This window comes from Oncorhynchus tshawytscha, linkage group LG01, assembly GCF_018296145.1.
Source record: "Oncorhynchus tshawytscha isolate Ot180627B linkage group LG01, Otsh_v2.0, whole genome shotgun sequence".
NCBI lineage: Eukaryota > Metazoa > Chordata > Actinopteri > Salmoniformes > Salmonidae > Oncorhynchus > Oncorhynchus tshawytscha.
Window position 1 is genome coordinate 50,539,580 of NC_056429.1, and position 13,057 is coordinate 50,552,636.

Below are 13,057 nucleotides of genomic sequence, written 5' to 3' on the forward strand. Positions count from 1 at the left end.
GCTAAGAAAGTAATATTAAACGTATGTTGTGTAGTAAGCTGTTAGTAACCCATGTTACTAATTTCGCCTGCTTGATGGTGCACATGTAGCCTATAGCCTGTTTAAGAGAAACGTAATCATTGAATATTGTTAGAACTTTCATATACCTATTTTATTGAACAAATAGTTATATTGACTACGTCCTTCCTACCTCGCTCATTAATGTCTTAATCAAAATACGGATTGCCTCTTATCCAGTCGTCGTTCCCTTATGCCATAGTTTGTACATCTCAATTGTCAGTAGAAACCACATTTGTTTTAGCAAGTCAGCCATACCAGCTATGTTTTTTTTAAAGCCAGTAAATGAGGCTGAAGGAACTGTTTCACTGCCAGACAAGGCTCCGCTGATAGCCAGATGTAGCAGTGGTAAGGTGTTGGGACAGCTTTATGTAGACCCTAACAGTTTGTGGGCACCGTTTGTCAGCGTTATAGTGCAATTAATGAATTGTTTAGTGTTGGGTTGTGGGTTTGTTGGCATGCATCTAAAAAAAACATGTTTTTTTTTGACACACCAAGATTTACACGCTAAAATCACCACTGAACTCAACACATTAATTTTAAAACAGATTACATGAATGTTTAAAATTTGCATTTGTAAAATCAAACTTCATCGTGTGATCGGTTGTATAATACAGTAGTACGCGTGCACAAGCTTGATAAACAAACACAATCTTTATTTGATCACTTTGTTGAAAACCCTTTACAATTCTAACGCATGCAGTTATTACAAGATCCATGTACAGTAGGGTTGGGGTCAGAATTCAAGTCAGTCAATTCTGAAAATGATTGAAATCGAAAATTCTAAACAATGAAAAACTTATGAAATGAATAACTTATTTTTATTTTATTAAGAAGTCATTAAAAATGTTTTCCCTTTTTTTAATTACATTTCTACAGGCCCATCTCTCAGCGGTTCACCTAAAAAGTGTGCTTTGTTGTTTGAATGCAAGATTGGCCATTTAAATTGGAATTTCAGTTTACTTCCTGAATTGACTGACTTGATGATCATGTTCTATGTGCTTCTGTTCTACACACTCAAACCTTTATGTATGCTAATGTTCATGTAAATCAGCAATCATCAACTAGATTTACTGAGCAGGGGGCCGGAACATAGTTACACATCATTTATAGACTGCAAATTGACCACAAGAAGCCCAAACAGATATAATAATTGACTAAAACATAATCTTTTCTAACCCTGTTGACATGTGTACACGATCACATTGGGTATATCTCTCTATTATGCATGGGAATACTTTGGAACAGATTTCAGCAGAGATGTGCGTCACCGTGTTCTCCGGGGTATGGGAGGGGGAAAGGTGGTCCTCTGAGTTGGTGTTTTAGGAAGTGCTCGAGAGGGGCATGATGTGTAATGCTCCAGCAACAAACTCTCTGAGGCCCTAAAATGTAAAACAGATAACATGGTTGTTACACTTGGCATGACAAATTTAACAGAGACTAAGCAATGCAGAGTGTATTCGTGTGAGTCACACAGTATTTTCAGTCATAAAGGAGTGTGTCTCTCAGGGGAATTATTAAAATAGCCAAGGTGTTGTAGAGGTGTCAGTCTGTAGAGCCCCTTATAGCTGATTGTCTGTTTCACAGTTAGTCCAGTAAGTCTCAGCTCTATAATCATCTTTTTAAAAACAGTCATAATGTCAGCTGCAGTAACTGGACATGTTTTTTTTTTTTTTTTTTACATTTCAACATATAGCCTATGACACAGTTAAACTTACATCTAGGTCATTAAAGACCCACGAGGGCAGTTCTTTGGCAATTAATTAGGGTCGGGTTGGTTTTGTGGTTGGCAGTTTAAAATGCACATCAACTCGGATTACCCAAATAATTTAGTTTGAGATGCAAAATTCACAGAACTATCAACAGAAATATACCCAGACCAGTTTCATTACAAGTAAGGAGAATAAATGGTAACACTGCATATGAATACCCTGTTCATAATACATATTTAACTCCTTATGAGAAATGCATTACAATGGAGAAATTGGGCGCTAATAACTGCTCATAGACATTCAAACTGCATTATGACCAAGGCCATTGTCTTACGTCAGATAGCGCGTCAATTCCGCCTGCACTGATCTGTCTCCTATATTGCAAAGGGTAAAGGGATAGCTCGAAAGTAGTTCTGCTACTCCGAGTCAATATTCAGGTGATAATAAGGCATTCCACTAGAACACCACAGTCAGAGGCTGGCACTAAGACAGCATTGAAGGAGCTGTATTTCCGCCATAAGCAAACAAGAAAACGCTCACCCAGGGGCGGCACTCCTAGTAGGTGGGGACTTTAATACAGGGAAACTTAAATCAGTTTTAACACATTTCTATCAGCATGTTAAATGTGCAACTTGAGGTAAAAGAACTCTGGACCACCTATACGCCACACACAGAGATGCATACAAAGCTCTCCCTCTCCCTCCATTTGGAAAATTTGACCATAATTCCATCCTCCTAATTCCTGTTTACAAGCAAAAACTAAAGCAGGAAGCACCAGTGACTAGATCAATAAAAAGTAGTCAGATGAAGCAGATGCTAAGCTACCGGACTGTTTTGCAAGCACAGACTAGAATATGTTCCGGGATTCCTCCAATGGCATTGAGGAGTACATCACATCTGTCATTGGCTTCATCAATAAGTACATCGATGACTTCGTCCCCACCGTGACCATATGTACATACCCCAACCAGAAGCCATGGATTACAGGCAACATCCGCACTGAGCTAAAGGTTAGAGCTGCCACTTTCAAGGAGTGGGACTCTAACCCGGAAGATTAAAAGAAATCCCCCTACGCACTCCGAAAAACCATCAAACAGGCAAAGCGTCAATACAGGACTAAGATCGAGTCATACTACACACTGGCTCTGATGCTCGTCAGATGTGGCAGGGCCTGTAAACCATTACAGACTACAAAGGGAAGCACAGCCGCGAGCTGCCTAGTGACACGAGCCTACAGAATGAGCTAAACTACTTCTACACTAATTTTTAAAAATTTATTTTATCTTTATTTAACTAGGCAAGTCAGTTAAGAACAAATTCTTATTTCAATGACAGCCTAGGAACAGTGGGTTGACTGCCTGTTCAGGGGCAGAATGACAGATTTGTACCTTGTCAGCTCGGGGATTTGAACATGAAACCTTTCGGTTACTAGTCCAACGCTCTAACCACTAGGCTACCCTGCCGCCCCGGGAACACCTATGTGAGAATGCTATTCATTGACTACAGCTCAGCGTTCAACACCATAGTGCCCTCAAATCTCATCAATAAGCTAAGGACCCTGGGACTAAACACCTCCCTCTACAACTGGATCCTGGACTTCCTGACAGGCCTCCCTCAGGTGGTAAGGGTAGGTAACACCACATCCGCCACGCTGATCCTCAACACAGTGGCCACTCAGGTGTGCATGCTCAGCCCCCTCCTGTACTTCCTGTTCACTCATGACTGCACGGCAAGGCACGACTCCAACACCATCATTAAATTTGCAGATGACACAGCCGACAACAACTGATCACCGACAACAACGAGACAGCCTATAGGGAGGAAGTCAGAGACCGGGCTGTGTGGTGCCAGGACAACAACCTCTCCCTCAATGTGATCAAGACAAAGGAGATGACTGGACTAAGAGAAAAAGAGGACCAAGCATGCCCCCATTCTCATCGATGGGACTGTAGTGGAGCAGTTTGAGAGCTTCAAGTTCCTTGGTGTCCACATCACCAACAAACTAACATGGTCCAAGCACACCAAGACAGTCGTGAAGCGGGCATGACAAAATCTATTCCCCCTCAGGAGACTGAAAAGATTTGACATGAGTTTTCAGGTCCTCAGAAAGGTTCTACAGCTGCAGCAGCTGCTTGGCACAGTACATCACTGGGGCCAAGCTTCCACCCATACAGGACCTCTATACCAGGCAGTGTCAGAGGAAGGCCCTGGTCTCCAGCCACCCTAGTCATAGACTGTTCTCTCTGCTACAGCACAGCAAGCAGTACCGGAGTGGCAGGTCTAGGTCCAAGAGGCTTCAAAAACAGCTTCTATCCCCCAAGCCATAAGACTCCTGAACATCTAGTCAAATGGCTACCCGGACTATTTGCATTGCACCCCCTCCCCTCTCCACACCACTGCCACTCTCTGTTGTCATCTATGCATTGTCACATTAATCAACTCTACCTACATACTACCTCAACTAACCGGTGCTCCCGCACATTGACTCTATACTGGCACCCCCCTGTATATATTGTTATTTTTTACTGCTGCACTTTAATTACTTGTTACTTTTATCTCTTATTTCTATTCATATTTTTTGAAACTGCACTGTTGGTCAGGGGCTCGTAAGTAAGCATTTCACTGTAAGGTCTACCTGTTGTATTCAGCACAATTTGATTTGATTTGATTTAGACCAGGCCAACAAAATTCAGGAAAACAAACATTCTTTCCTTTAAACCCACAGCGTGAAAAGTCAACTTCATCGTCATTTTTTTGTTATAAAGAAATAAAACAAAATGTGTCAGAAAGCTGCTGTGTCGTTCAATGTACATGTAACCAGGTCAAAAATCTTGACCTATGGATCGCAATGCTCCCACGTAGGGACATAGAGCCTGTGAGAACAGCCTTGTGACTTCAAGCTATTCAACATTGGAAATGTGGGACCCAGTTGTGTCAAAGTAGGAAGGCTACACGTAGCTAGTTATGTGTGTGGAAAACATAGAATCACAGGTAAGACATTTCACTTGTTTTGTATAGTTTGTTTGTAACTCCACTAACTACAGTACCAGTCAGAAGTTTGGACACACCTACTCATTCAAGGGGTTTTCTTAATTTGTACTATTTTCTACATTGTAGAATAATAGTGAAGACATCAAAACTATGAAATAACACATATGGAATCATGTAGTAACAAAAAAAGTGTTTAAACAAATGAAAATACATTTTATATTTGAAATTCTTCAAAGGAGCCACCCTTTGCCTTGTTGACATTTTTGCACACTCTTGGCATTATCTCAACAGGTCTCAACCTCCACAAGTCTGGTTCATCCTTGGGAGCAATTTCAAAACGCCTGAAGGTACTACGTTCATCTGTACAAACAATAGTACGCAAGTATAAACACCATGGGACCATGCAGCGTCATACTGCTCAGGAAGGAGACACGTTCTGTCTCTTAGAGATGAAAGTACTTTGATGTGAAAAGTGCAAATCGATCCCAGAACAACAGCAAAAGACCTTGTGAAGATGCTGCAGGAAACAGGTACAAAAGTATCTATATCCACAGTAAAACGCGTCCTATATCGACATAACCTGAAAGGCCGCTCAGCAAGGAAGAAGCCACTGCTCCAAAACCGCCATAAAAAAGCCAGACTATGGTTTGCATCTGCACATGGGGACAAAGATCGTACTTTTTGGAGCAATGTCCTCTGGTCTGATGAAACAAAAACAGAACTGCTTGGCTATAATGACCATTGTTATGTTTGGAGGAAAAAGGGGGAGACTTGCAGCACGGGGGTGGCAGCATCAAGTTGTGGGAGTGCTTTGCTGCAGGAGGTACTGGTGCACTTCACAAAATAGATGGCGTCATAAGGCAGGAAAATTATGTGTATATATTGAAGCAACATCTCAAGACATCAGTCAGGAAGTTAAAGCCTGGTCGCAAATGGGTCTTCCAAATGGACAATGACCCCAAGCATACGTCCAAAGTTGTGGCAAAATGTCTTAAGGACAACAAGGTCAAGGTATTGGAGTGGCCGTCACAAAGCCATGATCTCAATCCCATAGAAAATTTGTGGGCAGAACCCGAAAAGGCGTGTGCGAGGAAGGAGGCCTACAAACCTGACTGTCAGGAGGAATGGGCCAAAATTCACCCAACTTCTTGTGGGAAGCTTGTGGAATGCTACCCGAAATGTTTGACCCAAGTTAAACAATTTAAAGGCAATGCTACCAAATACCAATTGAGTGTCTGTAAACTTCTGACCCACTGGGAATGTGATGAATGAAATAAGAGCTGAATTAAATCATTCTCTCTACTATTATTCTGACATTTCACATTCTTAAAATAAAGTGGTGATCCTAACTGACCTAAGACAGGGAATTTTTACTCGGTTTAAATGTCGGGAATTGTGAAAAACTGAGTTTAAATGCATTTGGTTAAGGTGTATGTAAACTTCCGACTTCAACTGAATATCTTTTCCAGAGCTTGAGGAGCTATTGAGCTATTACAATGTTGGGTGCACAATGGTGGAAGTATGTGTTTGTGGATGCTCAATATTGCCATCATAAATGCATTGTGTGGTGGACCCTGCAAAGGCCCCTTCCCAGAAACTGCAGGTGCTGGTCCATGAAGGTATTAAAAATGCAGCTTGGGCATTCACTTTGGGATATGGCTACAGTGGTAGGAAGAGGGGAGCCAAGAGTGTGGCACCAAGGCATGTGGACCGAGTTGTAACTAATTTGAAAGCAGGTGAAGTTTGAAGGTCGCAAGAGAGGTTGTGTGGTGTGCATCCCAAATGGATGCAGGGCAAAGAGTGGGTATAGAAACCTCCTTTGGGTGCTCTACGTGTTCTGTGCTACTTTTCATGCTTTCAGAAGTTCCATGACATGTTGTGGGCTAAAGGGAAACACTACAGTGACAGTGTGAAATTTGAATTTAATCTTTTATTACCTTTGAACAGTTGTGTTTTGTATCTTCTCTCTTTATCGGTCTCTATCTAATACTTGCTGTATCCACTGAATTGTTGTCAAAGTAGGCTACTCTTTCTACATTTTGTGTCAGACCTGCTCTGTACTAAATCTTATTGAGAGTTTACCTACATTTTGAAATAGTCTCTGAATAGTTGTTTACATTTTTACATTGTTACAGAAGTAAGAATTGTTGTCAATCAAATAGCCTACTTTGTGTGGGTTTTGAAATACTTTCTGAATATACTTTCTGGTCACATTTTGGATAATTATTTTATTTTATTTATTATAAGTATAGCATATTATACTTGGTATGATACTTCAGTGAGTAATTTAGTCAAATTTACTTCAATTGAAATACTCTAGTTTTTTTTTGTTGTGTTGAGTGTTAATTGTTTTTTGATTGCGTCTTTACACAATGGAAGACAAAATTAGTGTTATTTCTATTGACATGAATGGTGTCCTGTTAAAGAAGAGGCTGTGCTGTTTAATACCAAGTTAAATTGTCATTTATCTTTGTTTTTGAGCTATGTCTGTTTGAAATGTTTGAGAAAATTAGCTTTAGCTTGAATATTCTCAGTAATGTACAGCAGCATTCTGGAATTATATTTGGTTCTAAAGAGGTAAACAGGCTAAGCGAGCTTTTTGTGTTAGTAAAGAAAGAGATAACAAATTAGCTAACTATGTCAGTAAGCTAGCTAGTTACAACAGTTAGCTACACAGCCAACGTCCAAGCACAGAATTTGTGCAGGAGATGGCCACCGGTTTGTTTTTATTTTCTCACAGTTGTAAACTACTAAATCACTGTCACAACGTTTGTAACAATTTAGCTAGCTAGTTATTCTGCCTATTTCTTGGAAAGTCATTTGAGGGCACGGTGATATTGTTACATTTTGTACTGTTCTTTCATCTTTTGAATGTCAGTTTGAGTTTGAGCTCCATGTCCTACAAGACAGATCGGCTTAGGGACGAGCTTTACGGAGGAGTGACGGAATCTGACGTGAGACCATGGACCAAGGCCTTATGAACCAAATGTTCATATGAATACAGTGAACATAAAACTAGACAATAAAAGCTTTCTATGAGTAGCCTAATATACAGTAAGTTGTGGTGAAATTTTTGTTGAGCTGCTATCTAGACTACAACATTAATACATCCCATTGTAATATTGTAACATTGGTTGTTATACTGCAATATTAGACCATTTGTGATTCTATACCGCCGTAATACTCATATTGATGTAGTACTATGATGGTGAATTTCTGTCTACCCCAGTGTTTTATTCAGGCTCAGGCTTCTTGTTGTCTCACTGGGCCATGGCTCTGGCGGAACTGCTCTAACTTGGAGCCAAGGCTAGGCCTTGGGTACTTTTCAGCTCTCATTCACATAACAATGGCTAGCTGTGAACTTTAACACCTTCTCACAAAGAATAGAATGTCCCACTCCAGGAAGTCACTCTGCTGTTTGTGATGATGGGGTGGTAGGTAGCCTAGTGGTTAGAGGGTTGGGCCAGTAACCAAAAGGTTGCTAGATCAAATCCCTGAGCTGACAAGGTGAAAATCTGTTGTTCTGCTCCCGAACAAAGCAGTTAACCCACTGTTCCTAGACTGTCATTGTAAATAAAAAAATTGTTCTTAATTGACTTGTCTAGTTAAATAAAGGTATAATATTACTGATTCTACTTTTAACTCCTGCAATATTGCCTTTCTGTAATTCCATGTTGCATAACATGCAATTACATTCTGTAATCAAGTTGCATGAAGTGTCTGTGATCCTGACACAGGAATGTATGAAAGGGCCTCTCTTCTCCAGAGAGTGGGCTTACCGGTCAGGGAGTCGTGGTGGGATTCTGGGGGGAGGAAGTAGAGGTGCGGACTCAGCGATCCTTGGGGGTCGTGGAGGAAGAGGGATGAAGTCAACTGTGTCCTTTCCATGGATCAAATCAATATACAGCATAATTAATAATCAGGTTATCGACAAAAGCGACATTGACAGAGAACATTGTAAATATATTGACAAGAGTACAGTCATGGCCAAAAGTTTTGAGAATGACACAAATATAAATTTTCACAAAGTTTTCTGCTTCAGTGTCTTTATATATTTTTTGTCAGATGTTACTATGGAATACTGAAGTATAATTACAAGCATTTCATAAGTGTCAAAGGCTTTTATTGACAATCACATAAAGTTGATGCAAAGAGTCAATATTTGCAGTGTTGACCCTTCTTTTTCAATACCTCTGCAAACCGCCCTGGCTGCTGTTAATTAACTTCTGGGCCACATCCTGACTGATGGCAGCCCATTCTTGCATAATCAATGCTTGGAGTTTGTCAGAATTTGCGGATTTTTGTTTGTCCACCCACATCTTGAGGATTGAACACAAGTTCTCAATGGGATAAAGGTCTGGGAGGTTTCCTGGCCATGGACCCAAAATATCGATGATTTCTTCCCCAAGCCACTTAGTTATCACTTTTGCCTTATGGCAAGGTGCTCCATCATGCTGGAAAAGGTATTGTTCGTCACCAAACTGTTCCTGGAGTGTTGGGAGAAGTTGCTCTCAGAGAATGTGTTGGTACCATTCTTTATTCATGGCTGTGTTCTTAGTCAAAATTGTGAGTGAGCCCACTCCCTTGGCTGAGAAGCATCCCCACACATGAATGGTCTCAGGATGCTTTACTGTTGGCATGACACAGGACTGATGGTAGAGCTCATCTTGTCTTCTCCGGACAAGCTTTTATCTGGATGCCCCAAACAATCGGAAAGGGGATTCATCAGAGAAAATTACTTTACCCCAGGCCTCAGCAGTCCAATCCCTGTACCTTTTGCAGAATATCAGTCTGTCCCTGAGGTTTTTCCTGGAGAGAAGTGGCTTCTTTGCTGCCCTTCTTGACACCAGGCCATCCTGCAAAGGTCTTCGCCTGTCTGTGTGTGCAGATGCACTCACACCTGCCTGCTGCCATTCCTGAGCAAGCTCTGTACTGATGGTGCCCCGATCCCGCAGCTGAATCAACTTTAGGAGACGGTCCTGGTGCTAGCTGGACTTTCTTGGGGCCCTAAAGCCTTCTTCACAACAATTGAACCACTCTCCTTGAAGTTCTTGATGATCTGATAAATGGTTGATTTAGGTGCAATCTTACTGGCAGCAATATCCTTGCCTGTGAAGCCCTTTTTGTGCAAATCAATGATGACGGCACGTGTTTCCTTGCAGGTAACCATGGTTGACAGAGGAAGAACAATGATTCCAAGCACCACCCGCCTTTTGAAGCTTCCAGTCTGTTATTCAAACTCAATCAGCATGACAGAGTGCTCTCCAGCCTTGTCCTCGTCAACATTCACACCTGTGTTAACGAGAGAATCACTGACATGATGTCAGCTGGTCCTTTTGTAGCAGGGCTGGAATGCAGTGGAAATGTTTTTGGGGGGATTCAGTTCATTTGCATGGCAAAGAGGGACTTTGCAATTAATTGCAATTCATCTGATCACTCTTCATAACATTCTGGAGTATATGCAAATTGCCATCATACAAATTGAGGCAGCAGAGTTTGCGAAAATACATTTTTGTGTCATTCTCAAAACTTTTGACCACGACTGTACATGGTGCCTTCCTAAGTATGATTTTTAAATATCAAGATGCTTTAGATCAATTACAAAGGTGTTTATAACATAACGCTTTTTGCAGTGATTTGATCAATTGGATTTAATGTCTCTCAGCAACTACATGTAGGAATAAGGATAAGCTATTTAGCTTTGTTGACTAAGCCATGTATTCACAAAGACAAAGACTGGTCTTTGAAGGACAATTTGGCCTTACCTCAAACTCAGGCTCAGTTCCACTGCTGTAGCTCATGTTACTATGTGTGCTGAGTCTGTTACTGCCACTACCTGAGAAAGTAAAAGTCAAAACTATACGCTCAGGAAAGAAATACGACAAGTAAATGTGAAACAATTTCTTGAAGAGTTAAGAGCCTGCAGTAGGATGAAATGAACCCCCCCCCCCCAGTAGGCTTAAGCGCACATTAATAGCTACAGATGAAGGCGACTCAGAGAGAGTAGCTGAGTAAAGCAACAATAATGGGGAGAGAACTGCAGCTACGGGTCTAATCTTTTAGACATAATGACCATAGATGATATGGAAATAATCAGAGTTGATCAGCACAACAAATGACCGCGTGTTGCAGATTTCATCACCTCTGCGAAGAAAAGTAAGTTCTTATAAAATAATCTTTCTACTAAAACAGATTATTGATCAAGACAATCCACGCTAACATCATCATTTTGAAATATATCCAACATCAAAACTACATCAGCTGTCATTTTTGACTGCCATCCTGACGTAAGGATCATAGTGACATGAAAATGACAGATAAGACTCACTGGATGTGCTGGAGGTACTGCCAGTCTTCCAAGTGCTTCTCTGGATTGGCTGGGCCACAGGAGGGGTTTCGGTCATGACCTGTGGGGCAGGTTCATACACAGAACACTCCACAGCCATGTTCGAGCCCCAGTTAATGTTCCTCTGCAAAGGGGCGCTTATCTCCAGACCTCACAGGGAAGAGGAAAGATCAACAATAAGCATCAATCATCAACAATAAGCTAAATGTCATATATACAGTGCATACAGTATATGTTCCAAAGTATTTCCATTTAAGTGTTTTACTGTAACATTATCATGATTTTATATTGGACAAAAATATAAACGCAACATGTTGGTCTCATGTTTCACGAGCTGAAATCAATCAATCAATCAAATGTTATTTGTCACATACACATGGTTAGCAGATGTTAATGCGAGTGTAGTGAAATGCTTGTGCTTCCAGTTCCGACATTGCAGTAATAACCAACAAGTAATCTAACCTAACAATTTCACAACAACTACCTTATACACACAAGTGTAAAGGAATGAAGAATATGTAAATAAAAATATATGAATGAGAATGGTACAGAACGGCATAGGCAAGATGCAGTAGATGGTATCGAGTACAGTATATACATATGAGATGAGTAGTGTAGGGTACGTAAATATTATATGAAGAGGCATTGTTTAAAGTGGCTAGTGATACATTTTTTCATACATTTTTACATTATTAAAGTGACTGGAGTTGAGTCAGTATGTTGGCAGCAGCCACTCAATGTTAATGGTGGCTGTTTATCAGTCTGATAGCCTTGAGATAGAAGCTGTTTTTCAGTCTCTCGGTCCCTGCTTTGATGTACCTGAACTGGCCTCGCCTTCTGGATGATAGCGGGGTGAACAGACAGTGGCTCGGGTGGTTGTTGTCCTTGATCTTTATGGCCTTCCTGTGACATCGGGTGGTGTAGGTGTCCTAGAGGGCAGGTAGTTTGCCCCCGGTGATGCGTTGTGCAGACCTCACTACTCTCTGGAGAGACTTAACGGTTGTGGGCGGAGCAGTTGCTGTAACAGGCGGTGATACAGCCCAACAGGATGCTCTCAATTGTGCATCTGTAGAAGTTTGTGAGTGCTTTTGGTGACAAGCCGAATTTCTGCGCCTGCGCCTTCTTCACAATGCTGTCTGTGTGGGTGGACCAATTCAGTTTGTCCGTGATGTGTACGCCGAGGAACTTGAAACTTTACTACCCTCTCCACTACTGTCCCGTCGATGTGGATAGGGGGGTGCTCCCTCTGCTGTTTTCTGATGTCCAAAATCATCTCAATTGTTTTGTTGACGTTGAGTGTGAGGTTATTTTCCTGACACCACATTCCGAGGGCCCTCACCTCCTCCCTGTGGGCCCTCTCGTCATCGTTGGTAATCAAGCCTACCACTGTAGTGTCGTCCGCAAACTTGATGATTGAGTTGGAGGCGTGCATGGCCACGCAGTCGTGGGTGAACAGGGAGTACAGGAAAGGGCTCAGAACGCACCCTTGTGGGGCCCCAGTGTTGAGGATCAGCGGGGTGGAGATGTTGTTACCTACCCTCACCACCTGGGGGCGGCCCGTCAGGAAGTCCAGTACCCAGTTGTACAGGGCTGGGTCGAGACCCGGGGTCTCGAGCTTGATGACGAGTTTGGAGGGTACTATGGTGTTAAATGCTGAGCTGTAGTCGATGAACAGCATTCTCACATAGGTATTCCTCTTGTCCAGGTGGATTAGGACAGTGTGCAGTGTGGTTGCAATTGCGTCGTCTGTGGAACTATTGGGGCAGTAAGCAACTTGGAGTGAGTCTAGGGTGTCAGGTAGGGTGGAGGTGATATGGTCCTTGACTAGTCTCTCAAAGCACTTCATGATGACGGAAGTGAGTGCTATGGGGCGGTAGTCGTTTAGCTCAGTTACCTTAGCTTTCTTGGGAACAGGAACAATGGTGGCCCTCTTGAAGCATGTGGGAACAGC

The 13,057-nt window shown here is 41.9% G+C and overlaps 1 protein-coding gene across 3 annotated transcripts in view; it reads right to left on the reverse strand.

Moving 5' to 3' along the window:
* Nucleotides 1–692: 692 nt before the first annotated feature.
* pik3ap1 (phosphoinositide-3-kinase adaptor protein 1) overlaps nucleotides 693–13,057 on the reverse strand; it is a 33,145-nt gene continuing 20,780 nt past the window's right edge. For all 3 annotated transcript variants that reach the window (XM_024424143.2, XM_024424150.2, XM_024424160.2), the window contains 4 exons: nucleotides 11,089–11,256; nucleotides 10,526–10,596; nucleotides 8,540–8,640; nucleotides 693–1,439 (listed from right to left, as the gene is read on the reverse strand). In XM_024424143.2, the coding sequence (XP_024279911.1) occupies nucleotides 1,325–1,439; nucleotides 8,540–8,640; nucleotides 10,526–10,596; nucleotides 11,089–11,256 (455 nt within the window). In that variant the 3' untranslated portion in view covers nucleotides 693–1,324. The remainder of the gene's footprint in view (nucleotides 1,440–8,539; nucleotides 8,641–10,525; nucleotides 10,597–11,088; nucleotides 11,257–13,057) is intronic.